The 24001-nt window shown below is 49.7% G+C and overlaps 1 protein-coding gene and 1 non-coding gene across 2 annotated transcripts; both read right to left on the minus strand.

Annotated features, from left to right (window-relative positions):
- Positions 1–4426: 4426 nt before the first annotated feature.
- On the minus strand, positions 4427–22833 carry RTCB (RNA 2',3'-cyclic phosphate and 5'-OH ligase). Its single transcript, XM_004619681.2, has 12 exons — positions 22603–22833; positions 20311–20389; positions 17934–18001; positions 16653–16752; positions 15817–15973; positions 14278–14434; positions 12877–13036; positions 11398–11573; positions 10433–10621; positions 9761–9871; positions 7463–7582; positions 4427–5540 (listed from the first exon to the last, which is right to left on the minus strand). The coding sequence occupies exons 1-12, from the start codon at positions 22693–22695 to the stop codon at positions 5433–5435; spliced, it is 1518 nt and encodes a 505-aa protein (XP_004619738.1). The 5' UTR covers positions 22696–22833; the 3' UTR covers positions 4427–5432.
- On the minus strand, positions 17265–17396 carry LOC129399218 (small nucleolar RNA SNORA9). Its single transcript, XR_008626993.1, has one exon. It is a non-coding gene; the product is annotated as a small nucleolar RNA SNORA9 (small nucleolar RNA).
- Positions 22834–24001: the final 1168 nt, after the last annotated feature.

A 24001-nucleotide genomic window follows, 5' to 3' on the forward strand; every position in this document is an offset into this window, starting at 1 on the left:
TTTTTGTTTTAGGGCCACACAGAGCATTGCTGGGGTGGGGGGAGTCTCCTAGCCCTGTGCGAGGGGGTTGCTTCTGGCTGTGCTGGGGATTGAGCCCTTCACTCCCAGAAGACAGCATGCATTTAGATCTGTTGAGCTGTCTATCTCTCCAGCCCGACAAGCACCAGCTCTTCAGAGTATCAGAGAGGAATCTTACGTTCAGCAGCTAGAAACTCCAGTAACTCCTGAACATCCCGGCGATATTTCTAGTTTCCCTCCCTGCAGAACTTATTTAATAGCTTTTGAGAAGAAAAGGCTCTGGTGAGGTCGCTCAGGGAGCTGAAGTGTACGTTTGGCGGGCAGGAGGGCTGGCTTTGATCCCTGGCACGGCACAGTTCTCTGAGCACTTCTGGGAACAAACCCGAAACAAAGAAATGAATAAACAGTAAGTTGGGGCAAGGAGATAGGTCAGAAAGATAAAATGCATGCCTGGCTTGCACGGCATCCTGGGTTTGCTCCTGAGCTCTGCATCACTCTCAAGCTCTGCCATCTGTGGCCTGCTGGTCCCCAGCACGTAGGGACTGAGCACTGGATAGTCACTGGGAGTGGCTGCTGGGCCTGAGCACTGATGAGGAGACATACACAGGCTTTATAGGAATAGATACTGCTTTTTGATTACTGCTGACTCAGTGCTCAGAGCTGCTTCCTGAATTGTGTGGTCAACCCCCATTCCATCCCAGATCTGGCATCTAATTACGAGAACCGAGGAGACTCACTCCTCTGTAGGGCCAGGAATAGCCCCTGGACGATATTCGGCATAACCCCCTTTGTCCAAAAGGTTATGATTTACTGGGCCCAACACATCAGTTTTGGGGTGTGAATGGATCTGTAGGGGGCAAAGGCCAGAAGGTGGAGAGGCTCAGGTGAGGTCATCACGCGGGAGCAGGGGTGAAGCAGCAGTGATGAATGAGCAGGGTGGGGAGGCCACAAGTTGACCCCATGAAAGGGTTTAGTTCTTTTAGGGTTTTGTTCAAGGGTGAGGGCACAGCCACTGTTGATCAAAGGCTATTCCTGGTTCTGTGCTCCCGGGTCCCAGTGGTGCCTCTGGGTGGCCCCAAATGTGATGCCAGGGTTCGAAGCAGATTGGTTGCATCCAAGGCCTTAAACCCTGTGTGATGGCTCCGACCCCAAAAAGAGGAAAGTTAAGGGAATGGCCCTGGAGTGACTAAATAGTCTCAGATGTTGCAGAAGGCAGATGCTATGAAAGTAGTGAGAAGAGGCCTGTTTCACACACTCGTCTAGCTGGGTAAAACCTTTCCTGTTTATCCCGACACACTTGGGAGCACCCAGGATCTCTGATCTACCTTGACGAGGTGCAGCAAGGGCAATTCCATTTAGGAGAAATTTGGGAGAATGCTCCATGTTTTTTAAAAAAAAAAAATCCAAGATTCAGGGGTCTGAGAGATAGTATTGTGGTTAGGTGGGTAGGTTTTTTTTTTTCTTTTTGGGTCACACCCAGCAATGCACAGGGGTTACTCCTGGCTCATGCACTCAGGAATTACTCCTGGCGGTGCTTGGAGGACCATATGGGATGCTGGGAATTGAACCCAGGTCGGCCGCACACAAGGAAAATGCCCTACCCGTTGTGCTATCGCTCCAGACCTAGGTGGGTAGGTTTCTTGCACTGCACGTGCCTGACCTGGGTTTTGATCCTCAGTACCCCGTAAGGCCCCCAACCCTCACCAGGAGTGATTTCTGAGTGCAGAGCCAGGAGCGAGCCCTGAGCACTGCCAGGTGTAGTCCCAACCCGCCCCTCCCCCCCAAATAGCACTGTAGCACTGTAGTCCCATTGTTCATCGATTTGCTCAAGTGGGCACCAGTAACGTCTCCATTGTGAGACTTGTTACTGTTTTTGGCATATTCAATACACCACGGGTAGCTTGCCAATCTCTGCTGTGCGGGCGGGATACTCTCGGTAGCTTGCCAGGCTCTCTGAGAGGGACGGAGGAATTGAGCTCAGGTAGGCTGCATGCAAGGCAAAACGGCTACCTGCTATGCTATCACTCCAGCCCCCTCCCTCTCCAAATATACCTCTTAAATATCTTGTGGTAATTTTATGATTTTTGTGCCACACCTGGCAGTGTTCAGGATTTACTCCTGGCTCTGCATTCAGGAATTACTCCTCGTGGACCTCGGGGGACCATATGGGGTACCAGGAATTGAATCCAAGTTGACCACGTGCAAGGCAAGTGCCCTGCCTGCTGTACTAAAGTTTCAGTCCCATGACTTCTTGGGGGTTTTGGGGGTCCACATCTGGTGGTGCTCTGGGCACTTTATGTGGTGCAGGGGATCAAACCCGGGTCAGCTATATGGAAGGCAAGTACCCTACCCACTGTGCTATCTCTCTGGTCCATTTACAAAGGTTAAAGAAAGATCTACATAGCAGCAGCTTAATATCTACAAGACTGTAATCAATATTTTTTTCCTTTTTCACACCCAGCGATGCACAGGGGTTACTCCTGGCTCTGCACTCAGAAAATCACTCCTGGCAGTGCTCAGGGGACCATATGGGATGTTGGCAATCGAACCCGGGTCTGCTACATGCAAGGCAAACGCCCTACCCACTGTACTACCGCTTCAGCCCCTGTAATCAATAAATTTTTAAATTTCATTTCTTTGCTGATTCAAGAAATACCACAGAATTAGAAAATCACTGTGTTGATATTCCGTCTCAAAAACTTTCCCTGTTGTTCTGGTACAGGGACAATACAGCCCACCATCAGTATGTGGTATCAGTGCTTTTGAGAATATTAATTATAAACCAAATGGCCTTCAAAAGGGGCCAAGATGTGCAAAGTAGTAAGACATCTTCATGCCTGAAAGAACAGTCAGTGCTGGGTGTTCTGGCTGTATATCGATGGCAAGGTTCTTTTCTTTTTGCTTTGAATGGGAAATAACAGGAAAACAATCTCCCTTTCTTTTTGAACTCTAAATATTAATCATTAATTTCTCTGGTCTTGAATGAAGGCCATTTTCATTGGAAATGCTACACAGAAACACAGTCTGTAAAACAGAAACACCATTATAGAAACCATTCTTTTCCCTTCTGAATGCCCTCCCCTCCCCAGAGTAACTTTTTTTTTTTAATAATTTATTTTTAATTTGTGAATCAACATGAGGGTACAGTTACAGATTTATACATTTTTGTGCTCATGTTTCCCCCACACAAAGTTCAAGAACCCATCCCTTCACCAGTGCCCATTCTCTACCACCAGTAAACCCAGCATCTCTCCCACCCTCCCCAGTCCCGTCTCTCCCCACCCCACACTGCCACTATGGCAGGGTATTCCCTTTTGATCTCTCTCTGATTAGGTGTTGTGGTTTGCAATAAAGGTGTTGAGTGGCCATTGTGTTCAGTCTCTAGTCTATATTCGGCCCGCATCATCCTTCCCCCACATGACCTCCAACCACATTTTACTTGGTGTTCCCTTCTCTGAGTTGCCCAGAATGAGACCAGCCTCCAAGCCATGGAGACAACCTTCTGATACTTATTTCTACTAATCTTGGGTGTTAGTCTTATAGTCTATTATTCTATATTCCACAGATGAGTGCAATCTTTCTATGTCTGTCTCTCTCTTTCTGACTCATTTCACTTAGCATGATACTTTCCATGCTGATCCACTTATATGCAAACGTCATGACCTCATTTTTTCTAACAGCTTCGAAGTATTCCCAGAGTAACTTTTAAAAGCACCTAATCAAGTTCAACGTCTCTTAGAGATGCTGCATGTGCTACTGACATCAGTTTTGGGGAGGGACCTGGCTTCAGTGAAATCTTCAAACGCCTTCTCACTCGGCAGGTCTGGTTTGCAGGCACTCCTGCGTTGCCTCATGTCTCGAGAACTGGCTGGAAGCCGCTTCCCTTTCTGTGCCCTTGGTGTCTACAGGGAACGCACTTCCCAAGTTGTCTGTGCACAATAGTTGCTGGCTGAGTCTGAACTCGTGAGTAAGCTGTAATTATGGGATTAAGACTCCTAATTCATTTATTGGTGACTTTCAAATTCCATCACTAAAAAAACAACAACAAAAAAACCCACTTCCGTGCTCAGTGTTCAGACCATGATAAGCCTTTTCATTATCATAAATTTTAAAAGGAAGCTGTTTTTTCCTGGTCTTCCCAAACGACCATATCTGATTCTAGAAAATACCTCAGCAATGTTTAGAAATATTTTCAGGAAAGAATACATTTAGGATGAGTCTCTGAAAGCAACTTGGGAGGAAATCAGGAACACAGTAAAGTGAGTCAAGTACAAATACTATGTGAGCTACATAAGATCAACAGCAATTTAAACAACACATTGCAATTTTGTTAGGTCTTTATTTTTACCGGCAGGACCCAACTAAAGTCTTAGTTAACTGTAACTGGCAACTTTTTTGGGGGGAGGTATGGGGGGAGGGGAGAGGGCACACCAGCAATACTCAAGGCTTATTTCTGGCTCTGCACTCAGGGATCACTCCGGGCAGGACTTGGGGGACCGTATGGAGTGCTGGGCATTGAACCAGGGTCAGCTGTGAGCAAGGCAAGCACCATGCCCCCGTCCGATCTCTCCAGCCCCTGTAACTGGCTTCTTGGAGGGCCGACAGCACGTACCATGAGATCTGATTAGATGGCACAGACCAAGCAACCTGACACAGAGCAACTGGTGGCATCACAGCTGAGCTTATCTCATGCTTTCGTACTAGTCTGATCACAAATGTACAGATTCTCAGGATCACTGAGAGTTCTCTGCTGCTGCGCACGGCGTTTATTCAGGGAAAGCTCGGCAGACCAGGTTAATTAGTGACAGATGACATTCTGCAGTTAAGTCAAGACTGCCGAGTACTGAAAATGGAAAGGCAGCAAATGTACGACACGTCTTTCTCTTGCACCCCCTGCTGGGTATGCTGGCATCGTCTAGTCATCTAATATCTTCTGCCTCTGGCAGGGGATGGACACACGACTCCCCAAGTAAAGAGTGGGATTTAGGGTTTTTCTGAGTGCAGGGCAATGACTCAGACGGGGGAATGAACAGATAAACTAACAGGCGGGGAGAGAAAAAGAAAACATTCCAAACCTCCTTTAATAGAATGTTCTTCGTGCCACCTTGCTGGAAATGAAGAGCTCGGTGTGCAGAAGATCATCCTGAAGGTCAAAGAAAGACTTAACAGGAAACAGTAAGGCAATGTTTTGATCTGTCCCCGCCCCAAGGATTTTCCTAAAAACCCGGGACCCTCAGGGAAGGAGCCGAGCTTCCCAGCCGCGGCTCTGGAAAACAGCGAGTCCGAAATGGCGCCAGCAGCTGTCAGGGTGCTGTGGAGCCCGCCAGGCGGCGAGGCACTTCTGAAGACCGAGTGAGTCCGTGTCCACGTCAGTGAGGGCCGGCGGTGTCTGGCGGCCAGGGTCAGGGGCTGCTCTACCCTTTGATCACAGCGATCGGTCTGAGTTTAATGGCCTTCTTGCTGATGCCGGCATCATGGCAGGTGTTCACCACGTCGGTCACATTCTTATAGGACTCTGGAGCCTGCGGGAGGGGACAAACATGGTAAAAGCCTGTTTAATGTGGAGCCTTGTGGGCCTCTACACTCAGGGGACCACTTGGGGTGTCGGGGATCAAACCTGGGTCAGCCACATGCAAGGCTGACGTCCAAGTATCTGTCCAAATGCTGTATGAGTGCTCTGGCCCCAGTATGTCCCTTTTTGGTTTTGTTTATGGGCCACACCTGGCAAAGCTCAGGGCTTACTCCTGGCTCTGCACTCAGGGACCATTCCCGAGCGCTCAGGGCACCATATTTGGGTGCCGGGAAATCGAACCTGGGCCCATTACAAGCAAAACAAGGGCCTGACCTACTGTATCATCTCTTTGGTTCCAAGGAACACACACCCTCTCTTGATCTACACATTTCTCAAAATTTCTCCAATACAATTATTCATTAGTCTTAACTAGGACAGTAGATGTCACTGAGTAAAAACACATGCTATCTAACTATAAAGAAGCATGCCAAATCCTCCTGGTAGTGATAATTATGCTTGAATGATAGTCACTGGAAATTCTGATTATCTGTTTTTGCAATTGTCAAAATCTTTTAGTAAACATTCTAACTGTCCTCCCAACAAGAGGTGCCAGTGAAAACTATTGAACACTCTTACGTACACACGTGTCTATCAGAAAGCTTTTGTGTTTACACATGGAACTATTTCTGAGGTGCTACTAAGAACATCCCTGTTCCTTCATACCCACACCATCTTGCCAACATCAGGATGATTCTCATGACAGACCCTTTCTCCTGTCCTGGGTCTGTGCAGAAACTGTCTCCAGGGCGATTCTCGTGGGTTCTGCATGGACCCCTTTCCACCAGCTCACTTCCACTCCCTTCTAACTTCTGAAATTTTCCTGTTGTGGCCCTTGGAGGTCTCCTGAGTCAAGTCAAGCCCTCCCACTCCCTCTGCACACGCCCCTCTCCTTTTTCACATGCAACTTGATCTCCCCCAAAGCATTTTCCCTGCATTTTCTCTTCTCCAGGCCTGGAGTGGGGCAGGGGTCTTTATTCTTTGTGGTTCTTTAGGCCACTCTCTGTCCACTCAGGCACCTCCAGGTTTGAGTCCTGCGACCATCACCTACACCCCCTACCTCTTCAAGTATGCTACAGTCTGAATTGAACATCTCCCCTCTAATGCACACATTTCTAGATTTCTCTCTTCGGCACATAAGCATGCTACATGCTACCACCCTGATAGTACTGGACCATGCTACTATCCGACTCAAATATTCAACGTCTTCCCATTATTCTATAATAAAAGCGAAGTCTTCCATAGAGATGCGTGTGTGGGGAAACGAGGATTCCTACCATCTGGCGCCCTCTACCTGCTGAACTTCATCTCTGCTCTTGGCAGCTGCTCTAGTTCTAGAACATCACGTGTAACTTGCCTCTGGTTTGTGCACTTGCTTTTCTCCTCGGAACATCTGATGCCCTCTCCCTGGGCCCTTCACGTTCTACCCTATTGGAGACTGTACCTGGGGCTGGAGCAATAGTACAGTGGGTAGGGTGCTTGCCTGGTTCGATCCCAGCACCCCATACAGCCCCCCACAAGCACTGTGAGGAGTGATTCCTGAGTGCAAAGCCAGGAATAACCCCAGGAGTATGGCCCCAAACCAGACTACCTGCCGGAAGCTGCAGCGATGGTACAGGGGATGAGGAGCTTGCCTTGCACGGACACTGACCCCGGCTTGATCCCCGGCACCACAGATTGTCCCTACGTGCCACCCGGAGTGAGTGACCGTTGAGAGGAAAGAGCTGCATCTCCTCTCCCCACTACAAAGCCCCTCAACAACCAAACAGGAAAACCAACCTCCCCAAATTTCTCTTAGTAATGATCAACAACTGCTACTTTGGTGGCCCGGCACATGTGCAGTTTCGTGTGAACATTTACCCAAGTCTCACTTACCTCTTCCATGACCAGCTTGGGGGAGGCAACACGGATGGCAATTCCCATGTCTGCCAATTTGTCTAGGACATCCTGGAAGTCTAAGTTACGTCGAGATTTTGCTCGGGATAACGCACGACCCTAAGGTGGGAAGGAATAAAATTCACTTACAAATTCTCAGCTAAGACCTTTGCTCAACCCCAGTGATGACTTTGAAATCACAGGATGACATATGACATACAGTCCTTTTGTTGTTGTTTTGGGGCCACACCCGGCTGTTCTTAGGACTTACTCCTGGCTCTCAGTCAGGGATCACTCTTGATGAGCGGGGCCCATATGGGGTACCAGGAATCAAACTGGGTTGGACACATGCAAGGCAAGCAACATACCTTGCCTTCCTTTTCTTAAATTTAAACCTTTTTTAAAAGAAGTGTTTCCTGTTTTATTAGCTTTATCACCTGTATTCTTATAAACCTCATTTTAGTCTTTTAGAAAACATTTTTTATCTATTGAGCACTATGTAAATTGCGTTTCTAATAACTTCTAGACAGTACAACTGTTGTCACAAAAATATTCATCTGTCAAAGCCCATGGGGTTTGATGGGGCTGTGGGTGAGACCTGCCTGCAGAGGTGAGGCCTCGGGTTCCAGCCTCCTCATCACCCTCTCGGCTGAGTGCCATCCTGGAAGCACTTTGCCGGGAACTCAGGGATCTGTGCTCGGTGAAAAAACAATATCCACATGAAAAGGAAAGGGAAGGAAAGGGGGTGAAGTCTGCCGGCCTCAGTGCTTCCGCCGTCTCTGGGCCAGAGTTCTCTGCCGTGAGAACCGACTACACTGTCAGGATTCTGACAGCATCCTTGGCCTTCACTCAGGAGGCGCCAGATCCCCTGGATTAGGGATGCCAGTAGCCACACTGAAAATCTAAAGGCCCCCAACAACTCCCAGGTGGAGGAGGAAGCAGACATCCTAAGTAAGAATCAGAAACTCACAGCCGGGAGCAACACCAGAGCACTGCCGGGTGTGGCTCCCAAACGAACATTAGAGACTCAGAAGGGCCCGAGTGACAGGACCCAAGTTCCATCCTCAGTGCCACATATGGTCCCCTGAGCCCTTCGAGGAGTGATGCCCCAGCAGAGCCAGGAGTAAGTCCTGAGCACTGCTGGGCGTGGCCCCCAACCAAAACAAAAATGCACCCCCATCTTCACTGAGGGCCGTGATTTACAATACCAGTAACAGTAGTTTCATGCCTACACTGTCCCAGCCCCACACCCACCAGCATGCCTTCCTCCCAGTGCCAGCCCCTTTCTCTCTGCCACTAGAACTCAATTCTCTAGAGCTGAGCTACAGACCCCACTGCCTCTGGCCATTTGCTCTTCCCTTACTTTTTTTTTTTTCACGAGTTCAAGCTATATTTTTGTTTTTGACTTGAGAAATCCATTATTTAATTTGAATTCTTCCCTGTTTTCTGACAGTGATTAATTCCCTTTTTAAAGCACTGTGGTTTGAAATGACAGGCATTATTTACTTATTTGTTTTTGTGCCATACCTAGTGATTCTCAGGCTTTACTCCCAGCTCTGAACTCAGGAATTACTCTATGTGGGGCTCAGGGGACCATACGGGATGGCAGTGATTGAACCTGGGTTGGCTGCATGCAAGGTAAATACTCTATCCACTGTACTATCACTCTGGCCCCTGTATCCATCACTTACATACGGTATTTTGGTTGTCGTTTCTTTTGGGGGCTATACCTGTAGTGTTCAGGACTTACTCCTGGCTCTGCACTCAGGGATCACTCCTGACAGTGCTCAGGGAACCATACAGAGTACTGGAGATCAAACCTGGGTCAGCTATTTGCAAGTGGCTTACCCACTGTACTATCTCTTACAACCCCTAAATAAGGTTTAATTGGAAGCCAGAAATGCCCTTTTTAATGTATTGTCTACGCTGCCTTTTCACTACAAAGGCATAATTGAATAGCTGCCATAGGAATGAAATAGGCCCGGATTCTGAAGTGCTTCCTTACTGATGCTTTCTTTACAGCAAGTGTTAAGTATGCAGGGAGTGTACAAATGGGCGCTGACTTGCAAACAGGCACTGGCAAATATACAAACAGGCTATATACCCTGAATTTTGAATGGACCTACTAGTCAGAAGGCACAAAATATATAAATAACCAGTTGGAATGAACACATTCAGGCTGAAAACAGACTGGACTGACCCAAACCTGCAATGTGTCAATGGCCAACTTGCTATGTGTCTTAATGCAAACCAGTGACTAAATCGGAGACCTTCTACATTAGTTCCTCATTTCCTTACCGCTCCGTGGCAGGTTGTTCCAAAGGTCTCAGTCATGCCCTGTTCGGTGCCAGTCAGGACATAACTACAGGTCCCCATGGTGCCACCAATGAGCACTGGCTGTCCCGTGAGCTGAGGAAGCACACAAATCAAGGAGGTTAAAACTGAGGAAAGCTGAGTCTTTATCAATCGTGAGTCGCTTGCCCCGGGGGACTGGGGGCATGACAGGCGCCTCTGAAGGCACTGCTCTCGAGCCACCCCAAGAAACCATTTGGATTCGTCAATAACCGGAAGCGGAAACAAGAGCCAGAAAAGCAGCAGAGACGAGGGAGAGCCAAGCTCAGCTGTGGGGGGGGGGGGGGGGGGGGAGTGTTCTCAGCAGGGCCCCCGAGCCAGCAGCCCGCCCTCTCTCCAGCTGCCTTCCTCCCTGCGAGAGGGATGCAGGGAGCTGGGCTTTCCACGCAGCCCAAGGACAAAGGGGACGAGACTGCGTTTGAGTCTTCCTCCCATCACTCAAGGAGGCCGGGAGTCACCGTCAGCACACGTCAATGGCGTGAAGGAGTCTCACACAGGGACAACGCGGGGCGGGGTTGCTGTGTCAGAGAGCGTGGGGAGGACTGTCCTGGAGTCTGCTTTCCTGTCTGACCCGCAGTCGTGTCCCCCTGCAGCCGGACCGCCTGGCTAGGGACGTACTTGGTAATCGACGGCGATGAGGGGGTGGTGCGGGGGGAAGGCGCGGGTGGACCCCTTCCTGTGCACCAGCAGCGTCCGCTCCTTCCCGTCCACCACGTGCTGCTCCACCTTGGCAATATTGTGGGAGACGTCGTAGATGACGTGAAGGTCCAGGTCATCGGGGGTCGTGTTGAAGACCTTGGCGAAGGCCTGCAGGAGAAGTTTAAGGACGTTAAAGAAGCGCAGCCAGAAACAGGCCCGGCAGCACTCCCGAGGGACTGCCAAGAGCCTGTTCTGAAAGGAGCAGGGATTCAGGGGCTCAGGATCACCGAGCACTAATCTTCAGGGAAGGGATTTTATTTTTTTAATTTTCTTGGCTTTTTGGGTCACACCCAGAGATGCTTAGGGGTTACTCCTGGCGGGGCTCGGGGGACCCAAGATGGGATGCCAGGGATCAAACCCGGGTTGGCCGAGTGCAAGGCAAACATCCTCCTCGTTGAACTATTGCTCCGGCCCAAGGAAGGGATTTTATTATTATTATTATTATTTTGCTTTTTGGGTCACACTCGGCAATGCACAGGTGTCACTCCTGGCTCTGCACTCAGGAATCACTCCTGGTGGTGCTCAGGGGACCATATGGGATGCTGGGAATCGAACCCGGGTCGGCTGCGCGCAAGGCAAACACCCTACCTGCTGTGCTATCGCTCCAGCCCCCAAGGAAGGGATTTTGTAAAAAGCACCTTATCTAGCGGCTAACTTTGCCCCGCTGCCGCCCACTCTGGCTGAGGGCTGCATGGCTGACACTCAGCGCCGCCCTTCAGTGCTGTCCCCTCCTCAGCCTCAGCCTTAGCCCTGCTCAGGGAAGCTGGTTTTTCTTTTCCCTGAATTCCCCACGCCTGATACCCTGATGCTTTTGTCGGAGTGAACACCAAAAGCGCGTCACGTCTCAAGAACCATTCAGAACAGAAAAGCAACTTGCAGGGTACCTGGCGGGTGAGGAAGGTCATGGAGGAGCGGTTGACCCAGGCGTAGTTTCCCGCCGCCGCCATTCCCTTCAGGTAATCCTGCCCCTCCGGGGAGGCGATGCGCGCGCAGGCCAGCTGACGGTCATTGACCACGATCTTGTCTCTCTTCATGGCCTTTTCCATAGCCACCAGAGCATCTGGAGCAAGGGAGCAAAGCGGTTGGTTTCTCCTTGTGACCCAGGTCCCCTGCTGGAAGGGAGGCTCCGTTTGAAACCCTCCGGGGTGGCCACGCTGGCCCAAGGCAGGCTTTGCAGAGACCCAGGCTGGACACCAGCACTGCTGGGAGCCCCCACCCCCCAAGCCCAGAGAAGGCCCTGAGCACCTCTATGGTGTCCCTTAACAAACAATTTCAAAACCATTCTGTAAGAAAAGAAGTAAAGGGGCTGGAGTGATAGCACAGTGGGGAGGGCGTTTGCCTTGCATGCAGCTGACCCAGGTTCAATTCCCAGCATCCCATCTGGTCTCCTGAGCACCGCCAGGAGTAATTCCTGAGTACAGAGCCAGGAGCAACCCCTGTGCATTGAAGGGTGTGACCCAAACAGCAAAAAAATAAAAATAAAGGTGTCAAGAGAGGTTGGAGAGTGGGGAGGACGTTTGGCTTGTACTTGGCTAACCTGGGTTTGACCCCTGGTATCCCATATGGTCCCCTGAGCATGCCATGAATAATTCCTGAGTGCAGCGCCAAGAGTAAGCCCTGAGCACCACGGGGTGTGGCCTCCCAAAACAAAACAAGACAAACAGCATCATTTAAAAATAAAACCACAGAGAGACAGAACAGTAGACAAGACACTTGCCTGCAGCCGCCCCTGCTTTGGTTCCCAGCACTGTGTATGGTCCCCCAAGTACCCCCCGGGCCACTCTTGAGCAGAGAGAAGAATAAGCTGTAAGCCCTACCTGCTGTGGCCCCCAAACCAAATAAAACAGTGAACGAGGAAGTGTTAACACGTTTTGAAAATGAGAGTATTTTAACACTTTGAGGCTGCAGATGTTTTCCCTTACGCATCACATTCAAAGGCTTTTTAATCTGTACTTTCCCTTTTCCTAGTTTTTGGGGCACACCTGGCAAAGCTCAGGCATTACTCCTGGCTCTGTGCTCAGAATTACTCCTGGTGGTACTCAGGGGACCATATGGGAATCTCCAAACCATCCCCCGACCCTTAGTCCTATTAGGGGGAAAAAAAAACCAACAAAAGAAAAATTCAGGTGCTGTGAGGTTATTGGATTCTCGGGCCACAGCTGCCAGGTCTGAGAATCGGGTGAGAGCCCAGAGAGCACTCCCATCACGTTCTCTCCTACGTCTCCACACGGATTCCCCTGGAATGGGACATTTCTGAGCTACCTGCTGGAGAGACCAGGGCGGGGTGGTGGGGAGGAGAAAGCAGCGGTTCAGTATTTTCTATGACACTCTAGGACCGAGCCCAACATCAGGTGGGAACGTACCTGTGGCGACCTGGTGGCCCAAGCCCCGGCTTCCGCTGTGGATCATCACACACACCTGCCCCTTGTGGTCAATGCCCATCTTCTTGGCGGCGTACTCATTGAAGATTTCATCCACAACCTGGATTTCTGCATAGTGGTTGCCTGCGCCCAGGGTCCCCAACTGAAAATATGAGAATGTCCAGTGAAAGAGTCAGGACAAATCTATGCAGGGGCCGGGGCGACAGTATAGCGGGTTTGCACACAGCCAACCTGGGTTTGACCCCCCGGCACCCCCTCCGGTCCCCCAAGCATCACCAAGAGTAGTTCCTGAGTGCAGAGCCAGGAATAACTTGAATATTGCTAGTGTGGCCCCACCACCCTAACTCCCCCCAAGAGAAAAGAACAAATCTACTTAAAAGGCACACAGGTAAGAACTACCAACGCCGTAACAGATGGGCTGCAGTGTCTCACACAACAAACTAAATGTAAGCCTCGGGAATTTAAAGCAACAGACCAGACAATAAGAACTAGAGTTGGGGCTGCATCGAGGGTAGGATATTTGCCTTGCACATGGCTGGTGCAGGTTCGACCCCCAGCACACCCTAGGGTCCTCCGGGTCTAACCAGGAGTGACCCCCGAGTGCGGAGCCACGAGCACTGAGCTGAGCACTGAGCACTGCTGACCCCAAAACAACAAAGAAAAGCAAACAAGGATAATAGTGTTTAACCCTGGTTAACTGTTGTCATTATCTGCTTGTGGTACATACATTAAAAAAAAAAAAAGTTATTTATAAACCAAAAGTGATCATCAAGAGGTTCTGAGCAAAATTTTTTTTTTTTGCTTTTTGGGTCACACCCGGCAATGCACAGGGGTTACTCTACACTCTTGAATTACCCTTGGCGATGCTCAGGGGACCATATGGGATGCTGGAATACGAACCCGGGTTGGCTGCGTGTAAGGCAAACGCCCTACCCACTGTGCTATCACTCCAGCCCCGGTTCTGAACAAATTTTCAAGCATTTTGAGAGGGGTTGGAGAGACAGCTCAAAGGGCTGAGGACCTGCTTGCAGGAGGGGCTCAACCCCAGGCACTGCACAGTTCCAAGCACTGCTGGGAACAGGCCCTGAATCAGGAGAAACTGCTACGGACTCCCTAACCCCGCCTGCAAAAAACCCTCAATGTCACCAAGACCCACGTCCAAACTATTTTTGCAGGAATGGAGCGACAGGACACTGGCTAAGGCATGTGGCCAGCCCGGGTTTGATCCCCAACACCACAAAGGGTCCTCGGAGTAGCATGAGGAATGATTCTGGAGTGCAGAGCCAGCCCTGAGCACGTCTGGGCGTGGCCCCCAAACCACCACCAAACACCTGTCGGCGTTAAAAAGTATAAAAGAATAAACTCGGCGCCCGGAAGTGTTACCTGAGGCAGGCCTCTTTTCTTGGCCCTGGCAGACACCTTGTTGGGGTCGGCCTGCAGCATCCTCCCGTACTCCTCACAGTGCTCCTTGTCCTCCGCCCAGGCGTAGCCTTCCCGCAGGGACCAGTCCACGCCCATCTCCAAGGCCTCCTCCAGGTCTCTGCGCGAGTCGGAAGGGGCCAGTCAGGGACAGCCAAGAAGGCCGACAGGTGGACAGACAGGTCGCAGAGCGGAGGCCACGCACCGCTTCCTGTGTATCTCTGTGCCGCGTTCTGAGAAGGACCACGCGGCTCGACTGCAGCTGCATTCTGAAGCTGAGGGGCACACGTGCCCTCCTCTATCTATTTAATTTTCAGCTTCAGAAATATGTAATACCGTTTTCCCGGCTGGGGAAATAGCTCAAAGGGCCTTGCCCGCTGGATGCCCAAATTTGATTTGTGGCTTCGCATCGTCGCCTGTGTTCAGCTGGGGGTAATATCTGAGCACTAAAACAGGAACACCCTGACCACCACGGGGTATAATCCACCTCCCACGCCGCCCCCCCTCCCCCGGCCGAAAAAAGTAACACTCAGCTGAAAATCACATTCAGTGCAATCATTCAAAAAGGAAGCCTGCTGGGCTGGAGTGATAGTACAGCAGGTAGGTTGTTTGCCTTGCAAGCAGCTAACCCGGGTTCGATTCCAGCATCTCATATGGCCCCCCAAGCACCACCAGAAGTAATCCTGAGTGCAGACCAAGGAGTAACCCTGAGCACTGCTAAGTATGACCCCACAAAATAATAAAAATAAAATAAAATGAAGAAAGTTTTCTTCTTCTTTTTTTTAAAAAAGGAAGGTTGTACTAAGTAGACTCACTGATCTAAGGCAGTGTGGTTCAGAACAAGCTCTGAAGCCACAGGATCTTCACCGAGACTGACCATACTTTCTATGGACTGTCTTACCTCTAAACCTCAGTTTCCTTTCTTGAAAATTACGGCTACAAGGTATCATCTAGGTGAAATGACATGTTCAAAACAACACGACATCTTACATATAAGATAAAGTGCTTACATAAAGAGCTCAATTAAAAATTAGTGGATGATATGGTGACTTAATAAAAGAATTAAAAAAAAAATTAGTGGATGGCATTCTAAAATATTACTCTGTGTCAAAGTCTGTAAGAACGGGGGCCGGAGTGATAGTACAGCGGGGAGGGCATTTGCCTTGCATGTGGCCACCACTGTTCATCCCAAGCACTGCCAAAGTGCTCATCCAAATGAATGCCAGGTAAGTAATACAGGAGTAATCCCTGAGTGCTGAGCCAGGAGTAATAACCCCTGAGCATCACCAGGTGTGACCCCAAACCCAAAATAAATAAATAAAGAAGAGTTTTTGAGTGTGAACATGAGCTGATAATGCCTGCTGTAAACAGGCTGGTCCTCCTATTCATGAAACCAGCTCATAGCCGCTTCCTGGAAAGCGCAGGGCAGCCCCCCTCTCCCAAGAGTCTGTGGGGAAGAGGTGAGGCCCCTGTGGCTCTCTCTCTGGAAAGATGCGCTCTTACTTGGCATTCATCGGGATGACGCCTTTGGAGCCGACACCGACAGGGATGTGGTCAAACATGGCCTGGGCCAGCTGCTCCTTGACGGGCTGCACGTCGCTCTCGTCCAGGTTGGTTCTCAGCAGGCGCACCCCGCAGTTGATATCGAAGCCGACACCACCTGTGAAACACAGCCAGTTGGTAAACACAGTGCAGCCGGGCGGCTGAGCAGCAGCTCCCACAGTTCCCGACCACTGCTCTAGAGCTAAAAAGGAGATTGTTATTTTACAGGTGTTTATTGATTCTTTCAGGCAGGCCTTGGTGTATGGCAGGGGTGCAGCCCGGCCCTCCCGGTCCCAGCTCAGTCGCTTTTCCTCAGGCAACACTGATTCTATCACCAGTGTTCACTGCTTTGTCTTTTTTTTTTTGGCTTTTTGGGGCACAAGTGGCAATACTCAGGGGTGACTCCTGGCTCTGCACTCAGGAATCATTCCTGGCAGTGTTAGGGGACCATATGGGACGCCAGGGGGGGTCAAACCTGGGTGGGCCACGTGCAAGGAAAACGCCCTACCTGCTGTACTATGGCTCTGCCCCCTGGTTTGTCATTTTATTTGATTTCGTTGATCAATTTTTATATCCTTATATTGTATCCAGAGGTGACCTAATGCAATTCTTCCCCTTTATCTCTGATTTATTTTGCTTTATGTAAATTCAAGGATTTTATGGAAAATTAAATTGGGGCTGCAATTTTCTCAGTACCGAAAGGAAAATAAATGACAGAAGATCAGGAGGCTGAGAGATGGGCCCAGGAGCAGGGCTGCTCTCCTCAGAAACCCGGCGTGCAGACGCGGCTGCCTCACCTGGAGACACCACTGCTTCGGGGTCGCTCATGTCAAAGGCCGCCATGTTGCCAATAGCGAACCCGTACCCTGAATGGACATCTGGAAGCCCGATAGATCTCTGAAAGAGAATTTTAAAATAAAACAAGTGAGACACACAACTTCTCCACCTGAACTGCTGTTGAAGGGTCAGATACTAAGTCTCAAATAGGCTGTGGGCTGAAGCACTCTCCACAGCTAGTCTCATGAAACCTCTGCTGGTGGAAATCAGGTGTAAAGCTCTTCCTTATAAAGCAAATGGGGGCAGCGGGAAGCCTTGTGAGGCCTGACTCTGAACCAAGGACCCCTGAAAGAGAAAAGCCTCAATCTAACACGGTACTTGGAGGATCTCCTATCATTCACAGCAAACTGTGATCCATTTGATCGTATGCAGAGTATATCATTTCTGGGGTCACAGAAGGATGCCCAGGGAATGCAGGTCAGACCTGTGAGGTCACATGGAGATACCTGGACACAAATTCCTAAATGCACAAGTCACATCTTCATTACCATCCCCCACAAATGCCAAGCACAGGACTTGGCAATAGGCCCCAAACACTGACCTGACATGCTTTTTTTTTAAATCTTTATTTTTCATGTCTGAAATTTCTATAACCTTGCTCTGGATGGAGCAGGGCAAGGCCTCAAACCGTTCCATAATGTTCTTGCAAGCACTGTAGGAATGCACAGGGTCACTCCAGACCCCAGCACGCTGGAGGCTTGCAGCTGACATGCTTTAACATCTGCTGTTAATGGAATCTGAATAAGGGCTGTCCGTGCTGTCCAGGTCTACCCGTTGTCACCATTCCCTCGCCATTCCAGTCATGTCCAAGCTGTTACTCTTCCACCCCTCTCCTCAGTCCTAACCCTTGAACTTCTGACCATTCCTTTTTAACCATCCTTAGAAAGGCGGCCAGTGCAGCCTGTAGCTGCAGTACACATCAGAAATAATAATGTAAGATGATAAAGAAAGCAAAAACAGCCAGGGATGTGGTATGCCCAGTAACCAGCACGACAGGAAAAAAAAAAAATTCATCCAAAACCCAACATATACAAAATCCCCAAACCAATCAAAATGCCTCCACCAGATGACAGAACGACTTTAAAGGTGCTCCAATGTTTTCGGATTCTAGCCAAAGCAACCAGAAGCTGAGCTGTGCCCCAGGGTCTGATGATTTCTAGAACCCAAAGCCACCACGCATCCATCCGTCCAACAGTGTTTCCGAGTAGGGGAGAGGTTAAGAGTGCAGGGCGCGGACTCACATGAACAATCCCAGGCAGGGCTGCCACGTTGCCGATCTGCTTCATAGCAGGCAGGAAGCCTCCAACCCCTGAACAACAAACATTCCAAGTTAGAGACAAGAACACATTGGTCTTTTAGCTTTAAGTCTAATTGTGTTTCTAGACTGCACCGAATTAAGGAGTGGTGAGGGTGACTAAAACAAGAAGCCCCAAAGGATGTCTGAGATAGAGGTGGCGAGGGAGCTGCTCCCAGAAGGCAGCAGACCCCTAGGGTGGGGGGGTGTCAGTACCCTGTGTGCCCACCCCCGAGAACCTCTTACAAATGCCACACTGGGAGTGGCAAACCCAATGTGGTCAATTAAAAAAAAAAGTTTCCTTGGGGCCAGAGCTTGCCTTGTGTGTGGTAAAGTGTTTGCCTTGCACATGGCCGATCCAGGTTCAATCCCTGGCATCCCATATGGTCTCCTGAGCAATGCCAGGAGTGATTCCTGAATGAAGAGCCAGGAGTTAGCCCTCAGCTTTGCTGGGTGTGACCCCAAAACAGACAATCAAAAAAAAACAAAAGGAAAAAACAGGAGCCTGAGATACAGTATAGGGGTTGATTTGCATGATGCCAACCCCAGTTCAATCCCTGAGCACCATAGGTGTGGCCACAGTTTCCACCCCCATTCTCCTCAAAAAAGCAAAGACAAACATCTGAAATCACCTGAAGTTAGAAGATAGCTAGGGGCACGCATACCCTTGGAAGTGCAGGACCCCCAAACATCACTGGGTCTGGCCCTGGTGGTCCCCAGTACAGGGCCTAAGAAATACAGAGTCCTTGGGCCGAGTGTCGAAGCACCTGGCCAGGTTGGTGAACGATCACTGAGAGTGGTCTCCAGGCCCAAGACCACTTAGTTCTGGTCCCCATCTCCACTGGTCCCCTCCTCCTCCAAAGAGAGGAAAAGAAATCAAAGCTGGTTTACTGTAAGAACTAAGGAAGGGCGGTGTGGGGTTGAGACCCCGACAGGCAAATGCACCGCTCCACAGTATGTGCCAGAGAGACAGTACAAGGGTTAAGACATTTGCTTTGCAGTGGCCAACCCAGGTTTGATCCCTGACACCACAGATAATATTAATGCCCCCCCTCATCCCCCCAAGCAATTCCAGATCAGTGACCCCAGAGTGCAGAGCTGTGAGTAAGCCTGGAGTACCACAGCGTATGGTGCCCCACACTCCAAAACAAAACATTTGAAAGAGCAGTCAGGGCCATGCCTCTACTGTCAAGAGCAGGCTTTGCATGTGTGGGGCTCTGGGAAAAAAATGTCAACAAAAATCCTTACTGTTTTTAACTTTCTCTTTTATACACAACTGGGGTTTGGCGAGGCCAGTCAGTGTACAGCTAATAATACTGACTTACTACTGAACACAATGGCCACTCAACACCTTTATTGCAAACCACAACACCTAATCAGAGAGAGAGAGAACAAAAGGGAATACCCTGCCATAGTGGCAGTGTGGGGTGGGGGGAGACGGGACTGGGGAGAGGGGGAGGGATGTTGGGTTTATTGGTGGTGGAGAATGGGCACTGGTGAAGGGATGGGTTATCAAACTTTGTAAGGGAGAAACATGAGCACAAAAATGTATAAATTTGTAACTGTAAAAAAAAATAAATATTAAAAAAATTTAATAAATAAATAAATAAAGATAAAAAAAAAAATAATACTGACTTACTAAGAGCCTGTGCATACTCGGATGAACTACAGTCAGACTTTACTGAGCCTTAACTCAGGGTCTACAAAATGGAGACAGGATCCCCTTAGATATAGAAGTACTTAGCACAGTGCCTGGCACCTAGTAAGCAGTTACTGGTAGTTCTTGTTACTCTTGTCTTAGTTTTGCTGAAAGAATTAACTAGATTCTCCCAGTTTCAAAAGAATTCTACAAGGCCAGGTTGCTACTATGGCTAATACGGTTATCACACACAAAAAAAGTAACAGTGGCTTTCTGGTCTCATTTCAAGTACTGACTGTTCCTTGACTATACTTTTATGTAACTTGGGAGGGGTGGGTCTCCCACACCCAGCTGTGATTAGGGTTCACTCATGGAGGCGCTCAGACTAGACGCCGCATAGAGATAAAGTCCAGGCTGGCTGCGTGCAAGGTCAGCGCCTCACCTGCTGTACCAGCTCTCCAGTGTCAATGTTTGTTTTGTGCCATTCAGTGGTGCTCAGGGGGCCTGGGGACCTTATGGGGTGCTGGGTACTGAACCTGGGCTGGCCACATGCAAGGCAAGCGCCCTACCCTCTGTACTATTGCTCCAGTCCCAACTTTTGTATTTTTAAATGGTGATTATCTGAATCGCCATCTTTTTTCCAGGCCACAGGGAAGACACTTCGTGCCCTACTCTAGATACACACCACCACCTCGGCAGGCATTCCGCAATTCTTCGAACATTAATTTTTCCAGAGAATCGTTCACATAGAAAACGCCTTCAACCTGGGTCCAAAGAAAAAGGCAAAATTATTCCTGAACACATATACAAGATACACATGCACAGAATGGACTACAGACACCGCAACACGCACTTTGCTTTCTCTTATAAAACCCTTCAGACTACCTTAAACGCTTTTTACCAAAATCGTGAATAGTCCCATCTTTCTTTCTTATTTTGATTTTTGGGCCATACCCAGCAGCGCTTGGGGGACCATAAGGGATGCCAGAGATCCAACTTGAGTCAGCAGGTGTAAGACGTATGCCCTACCCATGGCTGTACTACCTCTCCAGCCCCTAAAGAGTTGCATCTTTATGTATTGGTTTTTGGGCTCATCCAACAGTGTCCAGGGGTTACTTCTGGCTCAGCACTCAGTAATCACTCCTGCCAGTGCTCGGGGGACCATATAAGATGCCGGGGATTGAACCTGGGTCGGCTGAGTACAGGGTAAATGCCTAAATAATTACATTTTTAAATACAGATTAAAAAAAAATTTTTTTAAACAATGCTCACAAATTGTTTTGCATATTCTTACTCAACGTCACACTTACAGAGTCTGAAGGGAAAACACCTTGTGTGTAGTGCTGCACAGGTCAAGGCAGTTACTCTGCATGTGACCAAGCCAGGCTTGATCCTCAGCATCTCACACTGTGCCCTGGGCACTAACAGGAGTATCCCTGACCAAAGAGCAAGGAGTAAGCCTGTGCTCGCCCAGGTGTGCCCCTGGAACCAAAATAAACTAAAATGTGTGTGCGTGCGTGACTTCTTCCAATTATGCTCTGATATCAAAAGTCTCAGTATTTGTAAAATACTGACGATGTTAATATAGATGATTCAAAACTTCAACCTCTAAACGTGAGGATGTAGTCACGGAGCTTTCCTGTACATTTTCTTGTACGGAATACCAAGCGTTATTCATGGCACGCCACTGTGTCCAGTGTTGATCTGCACAGCTGACAACGCCTTTGAGAAGCAGTGAGGACTTCAATTCTAACCCGCAGCTAACTGCCTGCTCTGTTGTATGATTTACATAATAATCTTGAGAGGGGATAGCAGCTTGGTAAAAGGGAATGCCCGGTCCAATTATGTAACACCGGAAAGGCAGGAACATTTTTTTTAAATCAGTGATCAAACACTATAAAGGAGCTACACGTCACACGCACGCTCCAGCAGAAGACTTAACCCTTTACTAACGGGGCAAGACCTGGAGAGGCAGCTCAAAGGGCTGGCGCCCATGCTCTGCACCCTGCAGCCCGAGTTCGAGGGTTCGATTCCCGCGCGATGTCCAATCCGGGGTCCTATGACTGAATGAAAACTTCCTAACCACAGGGGGAGGGGTGTGATGGGGTGTGTGTGTGGGGGGAGGGGAATACTGGGGACCTTGGTGGTGGGAGGTGTGCACTGGTCGAGGGTTGGGTGATCAATCACTGCATGACTGAAACTCAAACAGAAAAGCTTTATAACTGTATCTTACGGTGATTTTAAAAAGAATCATAAAATAAACATTCTGAAAAAAAATTTAAAAATATTAAAAAGGGGCTGGAGCAATAGCAGAGCGGGTAGGGCGTTTGCCTTGCACACGGCCGACCCGGGTTCGATTCCCAGCATCCCATATGGTCCCCTGAGCACCGCCAGGGGTAATTCCTGAGTGCAGAGCCAGGAGTAACCCCTGTGCGTCGCCGGGTGTGACCCAAAAAAAGCAAAAATAAGTAAATAAATAAAAATAAAAGGAAAAGAAAACTTCCTAACCTTTCTGCTTCCCTAACAGGACCTCCCCCGAGAGAGCTTGAAGAGGCTGCACCGGGGTCTCCGGGACGTCGGCGAGCCGCACCCCCGCCCCCAGGAGGTCGGTGCCCCGGAGGGAAGATTTCAACTCTCGGCCCGCGGGGTGGGGGCGGGGCGGCGCGCACTTCTCGGACCCCCAGAACTCCCGGCCCCACAACTCCGCTCACCAAGGCCACGCACACTGAACACCTCTGCAACCACGTTACCGAAACTACAACAGGGAATTTTTTTTTTTTTTTAAAGAAAGAAAAAAACCACCTCAACGGCCTAAGCGAGAATCTCGCGGCCCGACCCATCCAAGCCGCCTTCTCGCCCAGTCCCGGCTGCGAGGACGCTGAGGCGGGGCGGGGAGCCGGAGCCCGGGCGCGGGGGGCGCTCGGGGGGCGCTCGGGGGGCGCCGGCGTCCCCCGCCGGGGAGGCCCCGCCGCCTCACCTGCATGTTGGGCACGAAGCCCTTTTTGATTCTCCAGCAGTTCTTATTGATCTTTTCCAGGAACTGCAGCTCATCGTTGTAGTTGCGACTCATGGCGGCCACGACGGGGGCGACCAGGCCCGGGGTCCGCTAGGAGGATGAGGAGGAGGAGGAGGAGGAGGAGGAGGAGCTGCAGCCGCTACCTCAGCCGCCGCCGTCGCCGCGCCGCGTCCGTCCCGAGGCGGCACCTCCTTCCGCAACCCGCCGCGCAGGCGCAGTGCGCACGCGGCCGGCGCCGCGACGGGCAGTGCCGAGGCTCAAAACTCCGCAACCCAACGCGCGCGCGCTCTCCTCTCTTGCTGTTTCTCGCTCTTCCTTCCCCCCTCCCCGCCTCCGCTCCTCTTCTGACGTTTCTGGGATAACTGCCCCTACTTCCTGGGTTTGCTCAAGGAAACCCAGCCGTATGTTAGTGTCATCTAATTGTTTCCTCTTCTAGAAGTGCTTTTAAGATGAAGTCATGGAATTTGCTTAGAAGTGGATGGACATGCAGAATATCCTGCTAATTGAAATGAGTCCAAAGGAGAGGGACAGGCATAGAATGACACACGTAAATGACTCATTTGTGGAATATAGAATAGATATAGAATATGTGACTCACACCAAGGACAGAAGAGACAAGGGCCAGGAGGATTGCTCCATGGTTTGGTAGCCTGCCTCATGAGCTGAGGGAGAAGGAAGCTGGGATAGAGAAGGGATCACTAAGCCAATGATGGTTGAAGGGATCCTTCGGGAAGGGAGAGGTGGGCTGGAAGTAGATAAAGGACCGAACATGATGGCCTCCCAGTATCTATTACAATCCATCATACTGGAAAGTAGAGAGAGAGAGTAAGAAGGATTTTTTTTTTTTTGTAGGAGTACTGCTATTTACTCAGCCATTGATTAAACTGATTGAATTGGGCATGGATTCCACATTACTTAAAAAAATTTTTTTAATTGGATATCCATGAGATAGACCATTACAAAGCTGTTCATAATTGGGTTTTAGTCATACAATGAACGAGCGCCCATCCCTCCACCAGTGTACATTTCCCACGACCAATGTTCCCCATTTCTCCACCACCATCCCCCAACCTCCCACACCCTACCCCCTACCCACTTTCCTTCTTGCTCTCTCTTTCCTTTTCCTTTCATGCATTATGGTTTGCAATACAGGCGCTAAGAAGTCATGATGCTTGTTCAGGGCATTCGGTATTTTTATCAGGACGGTAAGGCTGGAGTAGCTTTTCAGTTGGGTGGATGCTTTGGGGTGTGGATGTGACTTCTGAGGCTTCCGGAAGTACAGGGAAGTGTGGGGAGGTAGCCTATTCCAACCCCAAGAAAACCTGGAGATTTCAGTCACAAAACCTGCATACCAGAATTT

Source organism: Sorex araneus, chromosome 10 (assembly GCF_027595985.1).
Source record: "Sorex araneus isolate mSorAra2 chromosome 10, mSorAra2.pri, whole genome shotgun sequence".
In the NCBI taxonomy this organism is placed as follows: Eukaryota; Metazoa; Chordata; class Mammalia; order Eulipotyphla; family Soricidae; genus Sorex; species Sorex araneus.

Excerpts from the sequence above, each read along its gene's own strand:
- RTCB (XM_004619681.2), bottom strand. The coding sequence starts at position 22,695 with ATGAGTCGCAACTACAACGATGAGCTGCAGTTCCTGGAAAAGATCAAT. Across the intron at positions 18,002-20,310 it reads GAATGCCTGCCGAGGTGGTG|GGGTTGGAGGCTTCCTGCCT; the intron begins GTGTGTATCTAG and ends TTTGTTGTTCAG. Across the intron at positions 14,435-15,816 it reads GTCATCCCGATGAATGCCAA|AGACCTGGAGGAGGCCTTGG; the intron begins GTAAGAGCGCAT and ends CGACTCGCGCAG.